At 35.3% G+C, this 13,164-nt stretch overlaps 1 protein-coding gene across 2 annotated transcripts in view; it reads left to right on the top strand.

Moving 5' to 3' along the window:
- Positions 1-9,575, top strand: part of LOC143238848 (leucine-rich repeat, immunoglobulin-like domain and transmembrane domain-containing protein 2) — a 69,633-nt gene extending 60,058 nt beyond the window's left edge. For both annotated transcript variants that reach the window (XM_076479424.1, XM_076479423.1), the window contains exon 4: positions 7,408-9,575. In XM_076479424.1, the coding sequence (XP_076335539.1) occupies positions 7,514-9,313 (1,800 nt within the window). In that variant the 5' untranslated portion in view covers positions 7,408-7,513 and the 3' untranslated portion in view covers positions 9,314-9,575. The remainder of the gene's footprint in view (positions 1-7,407) is intronic.
- The last annotated feature ends 3,589 nt before the right edge of the window (positions 9,576-13,164 follow it).

The raw sequence follows: 13,164 nt of genomic DNA, 5'->3' as shown, positions 1-13,164 counted from the left end.
ACGACAAATAAACTGTTTATAAAGAAATAACCAAAAATAGGAGAAGTGTTCGTACAGTTCAGAACGTGTGAAAAAACTAATATTCCCGTAAAAATTTTGTTTAGTTTGGTGAATAAACTACATTATACCATTCCAGAACTAGACACTGGGTTCATAATTATTGGAATTTAGCCAGCAAAAAATGTAGTTTCGGCAATTTAGCGCCATCTCCGTCATTATCTGCTTGGTCATCATGGCGAACAGGAAACAACTGTCCAGTAATTTAAAAAAAAAGGAATTATTGTAAAATACAATTCTTTCCGGTAGTGCTACACAACTTAATGTGCCAAAATCTACTGTTCAAAGCATAATTGCCAAGTTTAAGCTCACAGGATCAACTGATAACTTCCCTCGTTCCGGACGCCCCACCAAATTACCAGAGAGAACCAAGAGGAAGGTTCTCAAAAAAGTTAGTAGGAATCCTCGTTTAACACGTAATGACATACAGAAACTGATAAGGAAAACTGGGGTTGAAGTAAGCACCTCTACAGTTACGAACATGTTATGCTCTTTTGGGTTCAAAACATGCGTCCTCGTAGAACTCCATATTTAAAGCCTGTCCATTTAGAAGCACGATTGAAGTATGTAAGAAAGCATGTAGATAAATCCTTTACCTATTGGAAGAGTATTATTTGGTCAGACGAGACTAAAATCGAGCTTTTCGGACACAGTGATGTTCGCTATATTTTCTGTGAGAAGGGAGAACGAAATATTTCAAAGAACACCGTCCCTACAGTTAAATACGAAGGTGGCTCGATCATGCTATGGGGTTTCTTCAGCTCTTCTGGTGTAGGAAGCCTTCACCACGTCAACAGAATCATGAAAAGAGAAGAGTATGTTGATATATTAGGCACTTATATCAAAAATGATGCTCAGAACTTGCAGCTTTGGTGTCATTGGATCTTCCAGCACGACAATGACCCTAAGCACACATCGAAATGTGTGCAATCCTGGTTGCAGAGGAACCATATAAGCGTTCTGGAGTGGCCATCGCAATCACCCGATCTCAACCCAATTGAAAAAAATTTGGCATGAGTTGAAGACCAGGGTTCATCAGCATAATCCGATAAACTTGCAAAAGCTGGAGGCCTTCTGTAAAGAAGAACGGAAGAAAATACCAGTCGAGTACTGTCAAACGATCATGGAGAGCTATGAGGAGAGATTGCGCCAAGTAATTCACCTGAAAGGCTACACAACTGGCCATTTAACTGGACGCACGAACACTTTCTGCCCCTCCTATGTTTGGTTATTTGTTTATAAACAGTTTATTTGTCGTTAAATTTACCTAAAAATTTATGTAGATGTGTGTCAGTATAATATTTATAATATACTATACTTTCATTATTCTAATCGTGATACTTTTAAAGTTATGAGGAAAAAACTACTCACAACGCAGGGGTACGAACACTTTCTGTCGTAACTGTGCTATTGACCATTAATATTTTCTGCTGAGGTTCTTTCCACGATGCCTTGCATGATTCTGATCAAAGTACTCAACTTCATCCATTATTTTCTTGTTAACCTGACGATGACATGGGAAGGTCAAAACTTTGTTCTTTGCTGCAGTAGTAAAAGTGTTACTCGTACCAACCGTTCTGAAAAACATTTTTATTTCAAATGAGTTTCTCGTCATCAAGAATCCATCCATTCTCTTTTAATACTTTGAGTTACGAAAGGCTGGGTCATATCCACCTTTTGGTACTACACTGTATTTCTTGAAACTAGTTTCAACAAGTAACACATTACCAGTATGGGTGGTTGCAACGGCAGTCTGGCTTTTTAGTTATATTTTAGTTATATTGTCTTGCAGAACACAAGAGTATCTTTCTTTTTCTCTTTTATCAGTTGCTTCAGTAAAGCATTATTCTGAGCATCAGATCGCATAATTATACTTTTACTGTTGAGATTTGTAGTCGGGACAGTGATGAAAACAACAACAAAAAAACATATCAAGCAAATCCCTGGCTATATGGCGTTACATAGACAACAAAAATATTTTGATAACTGAGCTTTCAAAAGTGACACTTTTTTGTTGCTGCTCTTTGCCTTCATACATCTTGAACTTCGTGTAATAACCTCCTGTAGTACAGAGTCACTATAATTTACATCCACTACCTTTCTGCACAACAGAAACACCGTAACTTATGTCTAATAGCCTCCTGTAATACAGAGATACCAGAACTTACAGCTAATATCTTTCGGTTCTATAGAAGCACCGTAACTTATATATTAGGTTGAGGAATAATTCGTGAGCGTTTTTAAATAATTTCATTCAAGCATTACATGCAAGACTATACAATACTTCAATGCATGAACACATTACACCCAAAACATTTATTATGATACTTTATTTCATGTAATACCTAGGTATATAGTATGCATTGTTTTAAACGAAATTGCAAGAAATTAAATGCGAAAAGCAGATGGTGTCGAAAATGCTCGATTTTGTCCACTTGACATTCCATTTAATGAGCTGAAAATGAAAGCAAAAACTAAAGACATATGAAAATCAAACATACCATCTATTAGAGCAAAATATTATCTACCAAATGGCATGAAATATTTTGCGAAAGCGTTTCATTTATGAATATATTTTTTAACTTGAAAAAAACGCTCACGAATTATTCCTCAACCCAATATTATAACCTCCCGTACTACAGAGACACCATAACTTACATCCAATTCCTTTCTGTAGTAAACTAAACTAAACTAACGTGGCAGGGGTTCAGTTTAGAGAGAGAGAAATCAGAAGAGTTCTCTCCCCAACCAGGGTGTTCAAGAACGTTGTGGTTCCTCGTCGTCCCCTTTCGTGGATTGTTATTAAGATTAAGTGGTGTTTTTTTTTAAATAAATTTATTATTGTTATTATTCTTGACTTTTTGGGTGGAGGATGTCTCTCTAAATGTTGTATTGGGTGGAGGCAAAGGCAGCAGCGGAGAGAAAGGCCGGGACCTGTCCCGAAAGGAAGAAGTTGAGCAGATGTGAACATGAATATAATTCAAATCCGGATCAAATCAAACGGCACGATTCAGGGTCTGGCAAAAGAGTTGCCTGGGCTGGGATCTAGAAATCCAATGCCTAAAGATTTTGATGTGGGGGGGGAAACGGGAGTGCCCCGAGAAAACCCACTTTCACAGGACAGGCGCCGAAAGTTTTGCCTGTCGTGTGCCCTGTATCTGAAAAAAAAAGAAATTCATGGTAATAACATGGATTTTATTTATTTAGATTCTTTGTTGAGTGGATTGTGATTTTTGAAATATGTTGTAAGGTGATATGTATTTTGTTGGTGCACTTGATAATTTGTGTAGTGATGCCGTTAGTTTGTTTCTATTTTCTGCTTTTCGATAATATTTCATGGAAAGTTCTGTTATTCTATCTCTTATGGTTGGTAAATTACTAATTTGGTGTAGATAATTTGTTGGCGTAAATGATGGTAGGCTGAATGCAGATTTTAATATTCTGTTTTGTTGCACTTGGATTTTCTGGAGTGTGTTGTTTGACATATTGTATGTTACTTGACATCCGTACTCTATTAGTGGACGGATGTAAGCCTTGTATATTTGTATAATGGTGTTCGGTGCGCATTTCGATTGTTTACCAGTTATAGTCTTTAGATATGAAATCCTTTTTCTGATTGATGAGTGTATATTGTTTATATGTTTTTTCCATGTTAGTTTTGTGTCGAAAGTGATGCCAAGGAATGTGATGTTTTTGCTCATGTTAATGGTTGTGTTTCCAAGTGATAGTTTTATTTTTTCTAGATTTTTTCTTTGCTTCTTTAGTTTTTTATAGAAGGTGATTGCTTGTGTTTTTGTTGGATTTAACACGACTCTCCACTTGTTGCTCCATGTTGAGACGTTGTTTAGTGATTCTTGTACGCAAGACATGGCCATTACTGGGTTTCTGGAGGTGCTTCAGATTGCGATGTCGTCTGCGTATTGTGAATTGTGTGTGTATGTTAGATTTGGAAAAGGTATGTCACTGACGAAAATTATGTATAGAAGTGGAGAGAGGACTGATCCTTGGGGCACTCCTGCCGTTATATTAAATAATTTGGATATAGTTCTATTGGTGAAGAAATTTGAAATCCATTTGACTATCGTGGGATTTATTTGCAGTTGATTTAGTTTGTATATGATGGCGTTGTGCCATACGCTGTCGAATGCTTTTTTGACATCTAGGAATACCCCGATGGTTACTTGATTGTTGTTGTAAGCTTTGTAGATTGATTCGGTGAGTCGTGTGAGGTGATTTGTTGTTTGTCTATTTTTTTCTGGAGGTATTTTGAGTTTCTGGAAGGATGTTGTTCGATTCGCAAAAATGGAGGAGACGGTTGGAGATAATTCTCTCCATCAGTTTTCCAAGGCAGCTTAACAGACTGATGGGGCGTAAATTATCTGGATTTGTTCTATTAGTTTGTTTCTTGGGGATCGTTGTTATGATGGCTTTTTTCCACGTGTCAGGGTAGTACCCGGTCGCTAGTGAAATGTTCATGATGTTTGTGAGGTGTTGTAGTAGGAGAGTGGAGCTTTTTTTCAGAATAATATTTGGTATTTGGTCATGTCCGGGGGAAGTGTTCTTCAAGTTTTTGATATTAATTTTTAGTTCGGTTATGGTTATTTTTCTATTGATTGAATTTAAGTATGCTTCTAGTGTCTCTCCGGGAAATCCTGGTGAGAATGAAGCTTGGTTTGTACTTATGAAGTTCTTGACATGGTGTTGTGTGTCGAAATCTACTGAGTTTAAATCGCTAAAAGAGGATTTGTAATAGTCAGCTAATAAGTCAGCTTTCTCTTCGTCCGTCCTTGCGATTTTATTGTTGTGTGTGATATGTTGTAGCATGTGATTTGTGTTTTTTTTTCTGTAGTATAGAAGCACCATAACTTATATCTAATAATCTCCTGTGGTGCAAAGAGACCCAGAATATATCTTTGGACATAACATTAACAACAGCAGAAAAGATTACCTCAGACTCACCTTATAGTATTCGTCTGGTATTTGTAAATAACAAGATAACAAAATTCCGAGAACGTTATACAGGTATTCCAAAGTCACATCTGATCTGAATGTTGTTGAGCGTAATGAAAAAAAAAACCCTTCACAAGTACTACAGTAAAGCTGTTGATATCAAAACATGGGAAATATTTGTACTGGTTTAACATAATCGTTCAACAGTTTTATGATAACAGCTGTAGGAATGTTGTCCACGAAATTTTATGATCAAATGGCGTTTCTTTATACCATACAAAACCTAATTTTACTGAGATGATGTGCAGTAGTCTTTCTTGGAAGCTTTTCAGCAGTAGGTGCAGAAAGTTCTGGAACACTGGTGTCATGTTAAACCGATGACTGAAGACGAAAACACAGAACTTAGAGTGTCCGTCATGGCCAGGTGGTTAGGGCGCTCGACTCGTAATGTGGGGGGTCGCGGGTTCGAATCTCCGTCGCATCAAACATGCTCACCCTTTTAGCCGTGGGGGCGTTATAATGTGTCGGTCAATCCCACTCTTCATTGGTAAAAGAGTAGCTCAAGAGTTGGCGGTGGGTAGTGACGACTAGCTGCCTTCTCTCTTGTCTTACACTGCAAAATTAGGGACGGCTAGTGCAGATAGCCTCCATGTAGCTTTGCGTGAAATTCGAAACAAACCAAACCAGAACTTAGAAATATTTAATAATTAATGTATTATATAACTGAAATGTAAAAATAAGAAACTGTCAACAGTAAATAGGACTTACCTAAATCACAAAAACCATGTATGTTCATCTGTAGGTTAGACATGGGTTTTCTTTCCAAGATAGTGAGGATTTATAACACCTCATCAGAGTCAATTTTTCCAGCAGCAGATACACAACACCAACAGTGTTAAAACTATCACCAACGTCAGAGTTAATGTGAAGATGACCTAAAAAGGTCAAAACGTTGTTCTATATTTTAATAAAAGTTTTAATTACCACACCAGCCGTCTTGAGATTTATTTTTATTTCAAGTGGGTTTCTCATTATCACGAAAGTCAATAGCGTTTGGTAAACTCCTGAAATAAGTGAGCGCCTCCTGGTGTTTTGAACATTCTGCTTGAAACAATGAAGCTACACTGAATAATACGCTCTTTAAAACATCTCTAGGTGTCATAAATATAATAATATAAATCTTATCAGTAGATAGGAGAAAGACAGGTAGATAAGTCAAGATTCTTGAACATTCGAGCCAACTGTACATAAATGCAAAGGACTGTGGTATTAAATAGTATACAGCAATTTTAAAGTCTTTCCTCTCAAGAAGAAAGACATTGAAAAGACCATTTTTATCTGGTGTACCCTAAAGGTCTGGTCATCCTACTAACAGTGTTCCACAATTCTTAATAAACATTGTTATTTAAAATACAAATGGAGCAAATATTGACTTTACCTAGATGTAATCTCCATCAAATTTTTTTATGCTGTCAACTAAATCATTAAGTAAAATCTTTAATACAATGAAGTAATATTGGACACACTAAGTTATCATTCAAAAAAATAATTTTCTAATATCAACATTACTTTTCCAACAGTGTCAACGGTAATATTAAGTGTTTTTATGTGTCAAAAAGGATGTTTGGTGTTAACAGTTGTGTCATATTAAAAATGTTACACTTTTATGAAATGTCTATGTTATAAAATTTGTTCAGTGTTAATAATTGTGTTATAGAAACAGTATTAGAGCGTTAAATATATTTTTTTTGTGTAGTTAAGCGTAAAGCTTCACAAAGGGCTGTCTGTGATCTGTTTACCAAGGTTATCGAAACCTGGTTTCTACCGTTTTAACTTTGTAGACATACCTATGTACCACTGGATAACTGTTTTATAAAAGTGTTATTATAACGTCAGTGTCACAAAAGTTATTCGGTGTTAACAAGCGTGTTGTTTAAATTGTGTTAATGTTAAGTTTCAGGTCAATCGTTATAAACAATCTTCACATCCATTCTTCTTCTCACAGTGACCTATGTATATCATATTGATGTTTTCTTTGTGTGAAGCTATATAATAGAATATCTGAGCTCTGTTTATCACGGGGCATTGTAAGTCCGCATATCTTACTACTGTCCAACTGAGGGAACATTTCTATCAAAATGGCATGTCATGAGATAGAAATACATAAAGTCACCTGAACTGAGCGACCAGTGATCTCTACGTGAGACCTTATGAAAACCATCGCGTATTTGAATTCCATAAACAATGGACACCATATTATCATAATAGTTTGTCGTGAATAAAGATAAAATTTAATTTTTGTTATTGTTTCTCGTATCTAAATAGTTAATCCACTGTTATCTAGATAGTATGTAATATGTTTCTTATTTTAATCTTGATTTCTTTTTTATTTGCTTGCAGATTTCATTGAGAGTCCTCTGGTGTTAGGTTTTGTGAAGGTTTTCTTAATGCCAGGAGATACTTCCATAATGTGTTCTAACTGTAAGAATCTTGTGAATGTATTATAATGATTCCGACCAGGTTTTGGTTAATTGTTGTTTCGGCGTGCGTCTGTTCACAGCTGTGCCACTGTGGTACCACATGTGTCGAGGGTTGTTTGTGTAAGTGGAAGCACGGGAAACAAACTGCTGAATGTGCTGACGCGTTTCTTACGACTGTGCCTGCTGGCCTGAACAGCGCAACCCAGGTACTTGATCTAAGCGGGAACGTTTTACATACTCTCGCTAGCAGGGCTTTCCACTCAGTCAGGTTGGTCAATCTACAGAAAATATTCCTAGCTCGGTGTGGCTTAACAGAAATTTCTGATGATGCCTTCTATCGTGTATCCAATTTGATTGAAATAGATTTAAGCGAGAACAATTTGAGCTGGGTACCCACTCTTAAAGATTGTTCACTTCTTCGTCGGTTACAACTTAGTCGCAATCCTATTCAACATTTGTTAGACAACTCTTTCTCTAGCCTAAGTCATCTAACTACCCTGGAGATGAGCAACTGTCAGATTCATACTATTGGGCCTAGCGCATTTAGTGGACTTAAGCATTTGGAATATCTTCGTCTTGATGGAAACAGACTTTCATATCTCTCGGGGACAGTTCTTCAACCATTTCAAACCTTGTACGCCTTAGACTTGCATAATAACCCGTGGGTATGTGACTGTAGAAACAGTGGCGTGAGAAGATGGATGGTCTCGATGAACGTTCCATTCTCGGTTCCTCCTCGATGTCAACAACCTTCTTGGGTCCAGGGTGTAACCTGGGACCTCATGGATATCGAAGACTTTGCCTGCTCTCCCAAGATAATTGGAGTGGACACAAAAACCTCTATTGTCGAAGGACGAAACGCTACTTTACGTTGTAAAATACGGGCTGTTCCGAGTGCAAAAATTACTTGGCTGTGGCAAGGAAGGATCATTAAAAATCTGTCTTTGATGTCATTTGGGCAGCAGATGTATCTAATACAAGAAAGAGGCGAGGACGAGAAGGAGAGTATTTTAACAATAATCAATGTGATGATGAAAGACAGAGGTCGCTACGTGTGTGTAGCATATAACCATGCAGGAAACGTGACGGTGAACGTGACAGTTGAAGTCACTCCTCAAACTACTGTCGACACAACACTAAGTGGAGGCGAGATTTCAGGAATCATAATTGGTTTGTTCCTAGTTACCAGCTTGTTACTTATCGTTGTGTCCTTCCTTACTGTGTACCGTAGAAGAATTTCCTCTGAAGAGCGAAAGAGTATAGGAATTAATTTGTACAAGAATTTCGATTCGGTAAAACAAAACCACGTGGAGCTTTCATTGTTAGATAATGGAGCAGTCGAAGACAAAGGAGCTGGACCAGACAGACAGACCCGGGGGAACAGCGGCTATTCTTCAGATGCGACATTGAGCATGCCGTCTCAGGCTGATCTTGAAGATGCTAGTAGTTCTTCAACTGGACTCAGTCAGAAAATAGCCAATCCAGACCTTGTGGACCTGCCATGCGATGTCCAGCTCTGTAGTTCGCTATCAGCACTAGAACAATGTAATTCTGACACGCATATGTACGGATGTGACAGGTCTTTCTCTACCAATGATTGTGAAAATGTGTTGTCCTCATCAAAGCCCCAATCCCTAGTGGCGCACAATGACAGAACAAAAGATTCAAGAAGCGACCAAAACTTAGTGGCGCCATCTCACAACAGTTTTGCTCATTACCTTTTTATGCCAAACTATTTTAACCTCGACTTAACCTCCGAAGCTCGAGATTCCCCGGACGAAGGCCTCGGAGATGAGCGTGAATATGAAACAGATATTTTGGAATAAATCGTGATAATCGAAGCTACTATTTCTTAGTTTGGTCACAGTTTAACCATTTCACTTACTGTTTTTTTTAGAGAAACAAAGCTTGAAAATAACCTTCGCTAAGTCAGGTAACATTCATTATTGTATTATTTGTTAACGTATTATTTATATTGTAACAGTTGTAGTTTACTGTTTATATTTGTATATTATACAGAGAAACTATATTGAGCCTTCTTGTTTGTTACGGTGGTCATGCAGATTAAAATCTTATTATAAATGTACACACATTGTTAATGGTGTAATGAATATTCCGCGAACTTCTGTTGATAGTAAAATATGTTTACACTTAACCCTGTCTTAATGTGATCTTGGTTACAATAAACAAACAAACTGTTCATTAAGATGTAAAAAGCGTGACATGGCCTGAAGTCACAGAGATCGACTCGATATCTGTGGTTTAAATCCCTGTACCGCCAAACATGCTCGCCTTTCGGCTGTTGTTGCGTTATAATGTCACTATTAATCACACTAACATAGTGTTGAATAGCTACCTTCCATCTACTCTACACTTACTAAATAAGGGAAGCTAACACGAAATTCTAAGTAAATTAAAGCTTTGGTCAAGTAATGATATTTCTTGGTTTTAGTATTATGAAAATTGTGAGTTCGAAACAAAGTAATTATCTGGAAAAAACAACAACCAGAAAAGGCAGATCAAGAAATCGCCTAACAATTACCATTCACTCACTTCTTCAGGAGTTCGATTTCCTTTGTGGGCTCAACAGATAGCCCGATGTTGCTTTGCTATCAGAAAACACACACACTTGCTTCTTATTTCGAAACTTGTCAACTTTATTGTTTATAAAATTACTCTTTGTTTATTTCTAATCTTGTAAACTGTTTTACAACATTATCGAATTCTCGTATTTATAAACTTATAAATATTCTTTCTTTACAAATTTATAGACGGTACTATCTTACAAACTTATGAATTCTTATTTAGAGTCATATAGATATTATTGCTTTGATACCATATTGGATTATTACTTGAAAACTTATGAACATTTCTTCCTTACAAACGTATTGGCTTTTTATTTAACTATTATGTACATTACAATTTTACAAAATTACAATTACTTATATACAAACTCACAGACATTATTCCTGTACAAACTTAAAGACATTAATGTTTTACAAACTTATCGATATCTTACTTACAAACTTACCGATATCTTACTTGTGTGTGTTTTCTTATAACAAAGCCACATCGAGCAATCTGCTGAACCCACCAAGGGGAATCGAACTCTCCTGATTTTAGCGTTATAAATCCGTAGACGTACCGCTGAACTAGCGGGTGGCGATATATTACTTACAAACTTACGGACATTGATATTTTATAAATATATCGATATATTACATACAAACTTATGGAATTAATGTCCTATAAACCTACCGATATCTTACTTATAACCTTAAATACATTAATGTTTTGTAAACTTATCAATATATTACTTACAAACTTATGAACACTAATGTTTTAAAATATTATCGATAACTTACAAACATTTTTTGTATTTGTACTATTTAGTTGCATCAGTTTGTTACTATCTTCAAGTTTTCTTTTAACTGTAATATTTAGTTGAGTCAGGTTTGTTACTACAAGTTTTGTTGTATGTCTACTAAGTTGTGTCAGGTTTGTTACTATCTTTAAGTTTTTTTATATCTGTAGTTGTCATGTTTGTTACTATAATCAAGTTTTCTTGTATCTACAGTGTTTAGGTGTATCAGTTTGTTACTATCTTTAATCTTTCTTTAACTGTAGTATTCAGTTGTATCAGTTTCATACTATCTTCAAGCTTTGTTTTATCTGTAGTATTTAATTGTGTGAAGTTTGTTACCATCTTCAAGTCCGGCATGGGCAAGTGTGTTAATGTGTTTGAATCGAAAAGACATGGGTTCGAATCCCGCTCGTACCGACCATTCTCGCACTTTCAGTCTTCTTTTAATTTTATTATTTAATTGTATTTGTTTGTTACTATATTCAAGTTTTTTTTTATCTGTAGTATTTAGTTCTGTCTGGTTTGTTACTATCATCGAGCATTGTTTTATCTGTAGTACTTATACTTACTTGTATCAGGTTTGTTACTGTCTTCAAGTTTTGTTGTGTCTCTACTATTTAGTTACGACAGGTTTGTTCTATCTTCAAGTTTTGTCGTGACAGTAGTATTTACGTTTATGAGTTCGTTACTATCTTTAATGTTTTTTTAACTGTGGTATTTAGTTGTATCAGATTGTTACTATTTTCAAGCTTTGTTTTATATATAGTATTTAGTTGTGTTGGTTTTGTTACTATCCTCAGGCATTTTTAACTGTAGTACTTAGTGCTGTCAGGTTTGTTACTATCATCAAGCATTATTTTTACTATAGTATTTAGTGCTGTCAGGTTTGTTACTATCATCAAACATTGTTTTAACTATAGTATTTAGTTCTGTCAGGTTTGTTACTATCATCAAGCATTGTTTTAACTATAGTATATAGTTCTGTCAGGTTTGTTACTATCATCAAGCATTGTTTTAACTATAGTATTTAGTTGTGTTAGGTTTGTTACTATCATCAAGCATTGTTTTAACTATAGTATTTAGTTGTGTCAGGTTTGTTATTATCATCAAACATTGTTTTAACTATAGTATTTAGTTGTGTCAGGTTTGTTACTATCATCAAGCATTGTTTTAACTATAGTATTTAGTTCTGTGTTTTAACTATAGTATTTAGTTCTGTGAAATTTGTTATTCTTTTCGAGTTTTCTTTTCTCTGTAGTATTTAGTTCTATTAGGTTTGTTACTACCTTCAAGCTTTGTTATATCTGTAACATTTAGTTTTGTCAGGTTTGTTACTAACTTCAATTTTTATTGTTTATCTACTATCTCGTTGTGTCAGGTTTGTTACTATCATCATTCATTATTTCTTCTGTAGTATTTAGTTGTGTCAGGTTTGTTACTATCTTAGCATTTTTTTTTACCTTAGTGTTTAGTTCTATCAGTTTCTTACTATCATCAAGCATTGTTTTAACTATAATATTTAGTTGTGTCAGGTTTGTTACTATCTTCAATCTTTCTTAAAGTGTAGAATTTAGTTATATCAGTTTGCTACAATTTTAACGTTTTGTTTTAACTGTAGTACTCAATTTTGTTAGATTTGTTACTATCTTCAAGTTTTGTTGTATCTCTACTGTTAGTTTTGTGAGGTTTATTACCATCCTCAAGTTTTGTTTTAAGTGTAGTACTTAGGTGTGTCGAGTATGTTATTAACTTCAAGCTCTGTTGTATCTCTAGTCGTTAGTTGTGTCAGTTTGTTTCTGTCTTCAACATTTGTTTTATCTTTGGTGTTTAGTTCTGTGAGGTTTTTACTATCTTCAAATTTTGTTGTATCTGTAGTATTTTGTTGCATCAGTTTTTTACTATCTTGAATCTTTCTTAACTGTATTATTTAGTTGTGTCAGGTTTGTTACTTCTTCAAGTTTTGTTGTATCTGCACTATTTAGTCGTGTCAGGTTTCTTACTATCTTCAAGTGTTGTTATATCTGTGGTATTTAGTTTTATCAGTTTGTTAGTATCTTCAAGTTTAGTTGTAGTTGCGCTATTTAGTCGTGTCATGTTTGTTACTATCTTAGTGCTTTGTTTTAATATTAGTATTTCGTTGTGTAAGGTTATTACTATCTCCAAGTTTTAGTTGTATCAGTTTGTTTCTGTCTTCAATCTTTGTTTTATCTCTGGTATTTAGTTGTATCAGTTTGTTACTCTCTTCAAGTTTTGTTTTATCTGTACATTTAGTTGTGTCAGGTTTGTTACTGTCTTCATGTTTTCTTTTAATTG

Source organism: Tachypleus tridentatus, chromosome 13 (assembly GCF_004210375.1).
Source record: "Tachypleus tridentatus isolate NWPU-2018 chromosome 13, ASM421037v1, whole genome shotgun sequence".
Taxonomy (NCBI): domain Eukaryota; kingdom Metazoa; phylum Arthropoda; class Merostomata; order Xiphosura; family Limulidae; genus Tachypleus; species Tachypleus tridentatus.
The sequence above is the reverse complement of the archived record's forward strand: the minus strand, read 5'-3'. Positions and strand labels throughout refer to the sequence as shown.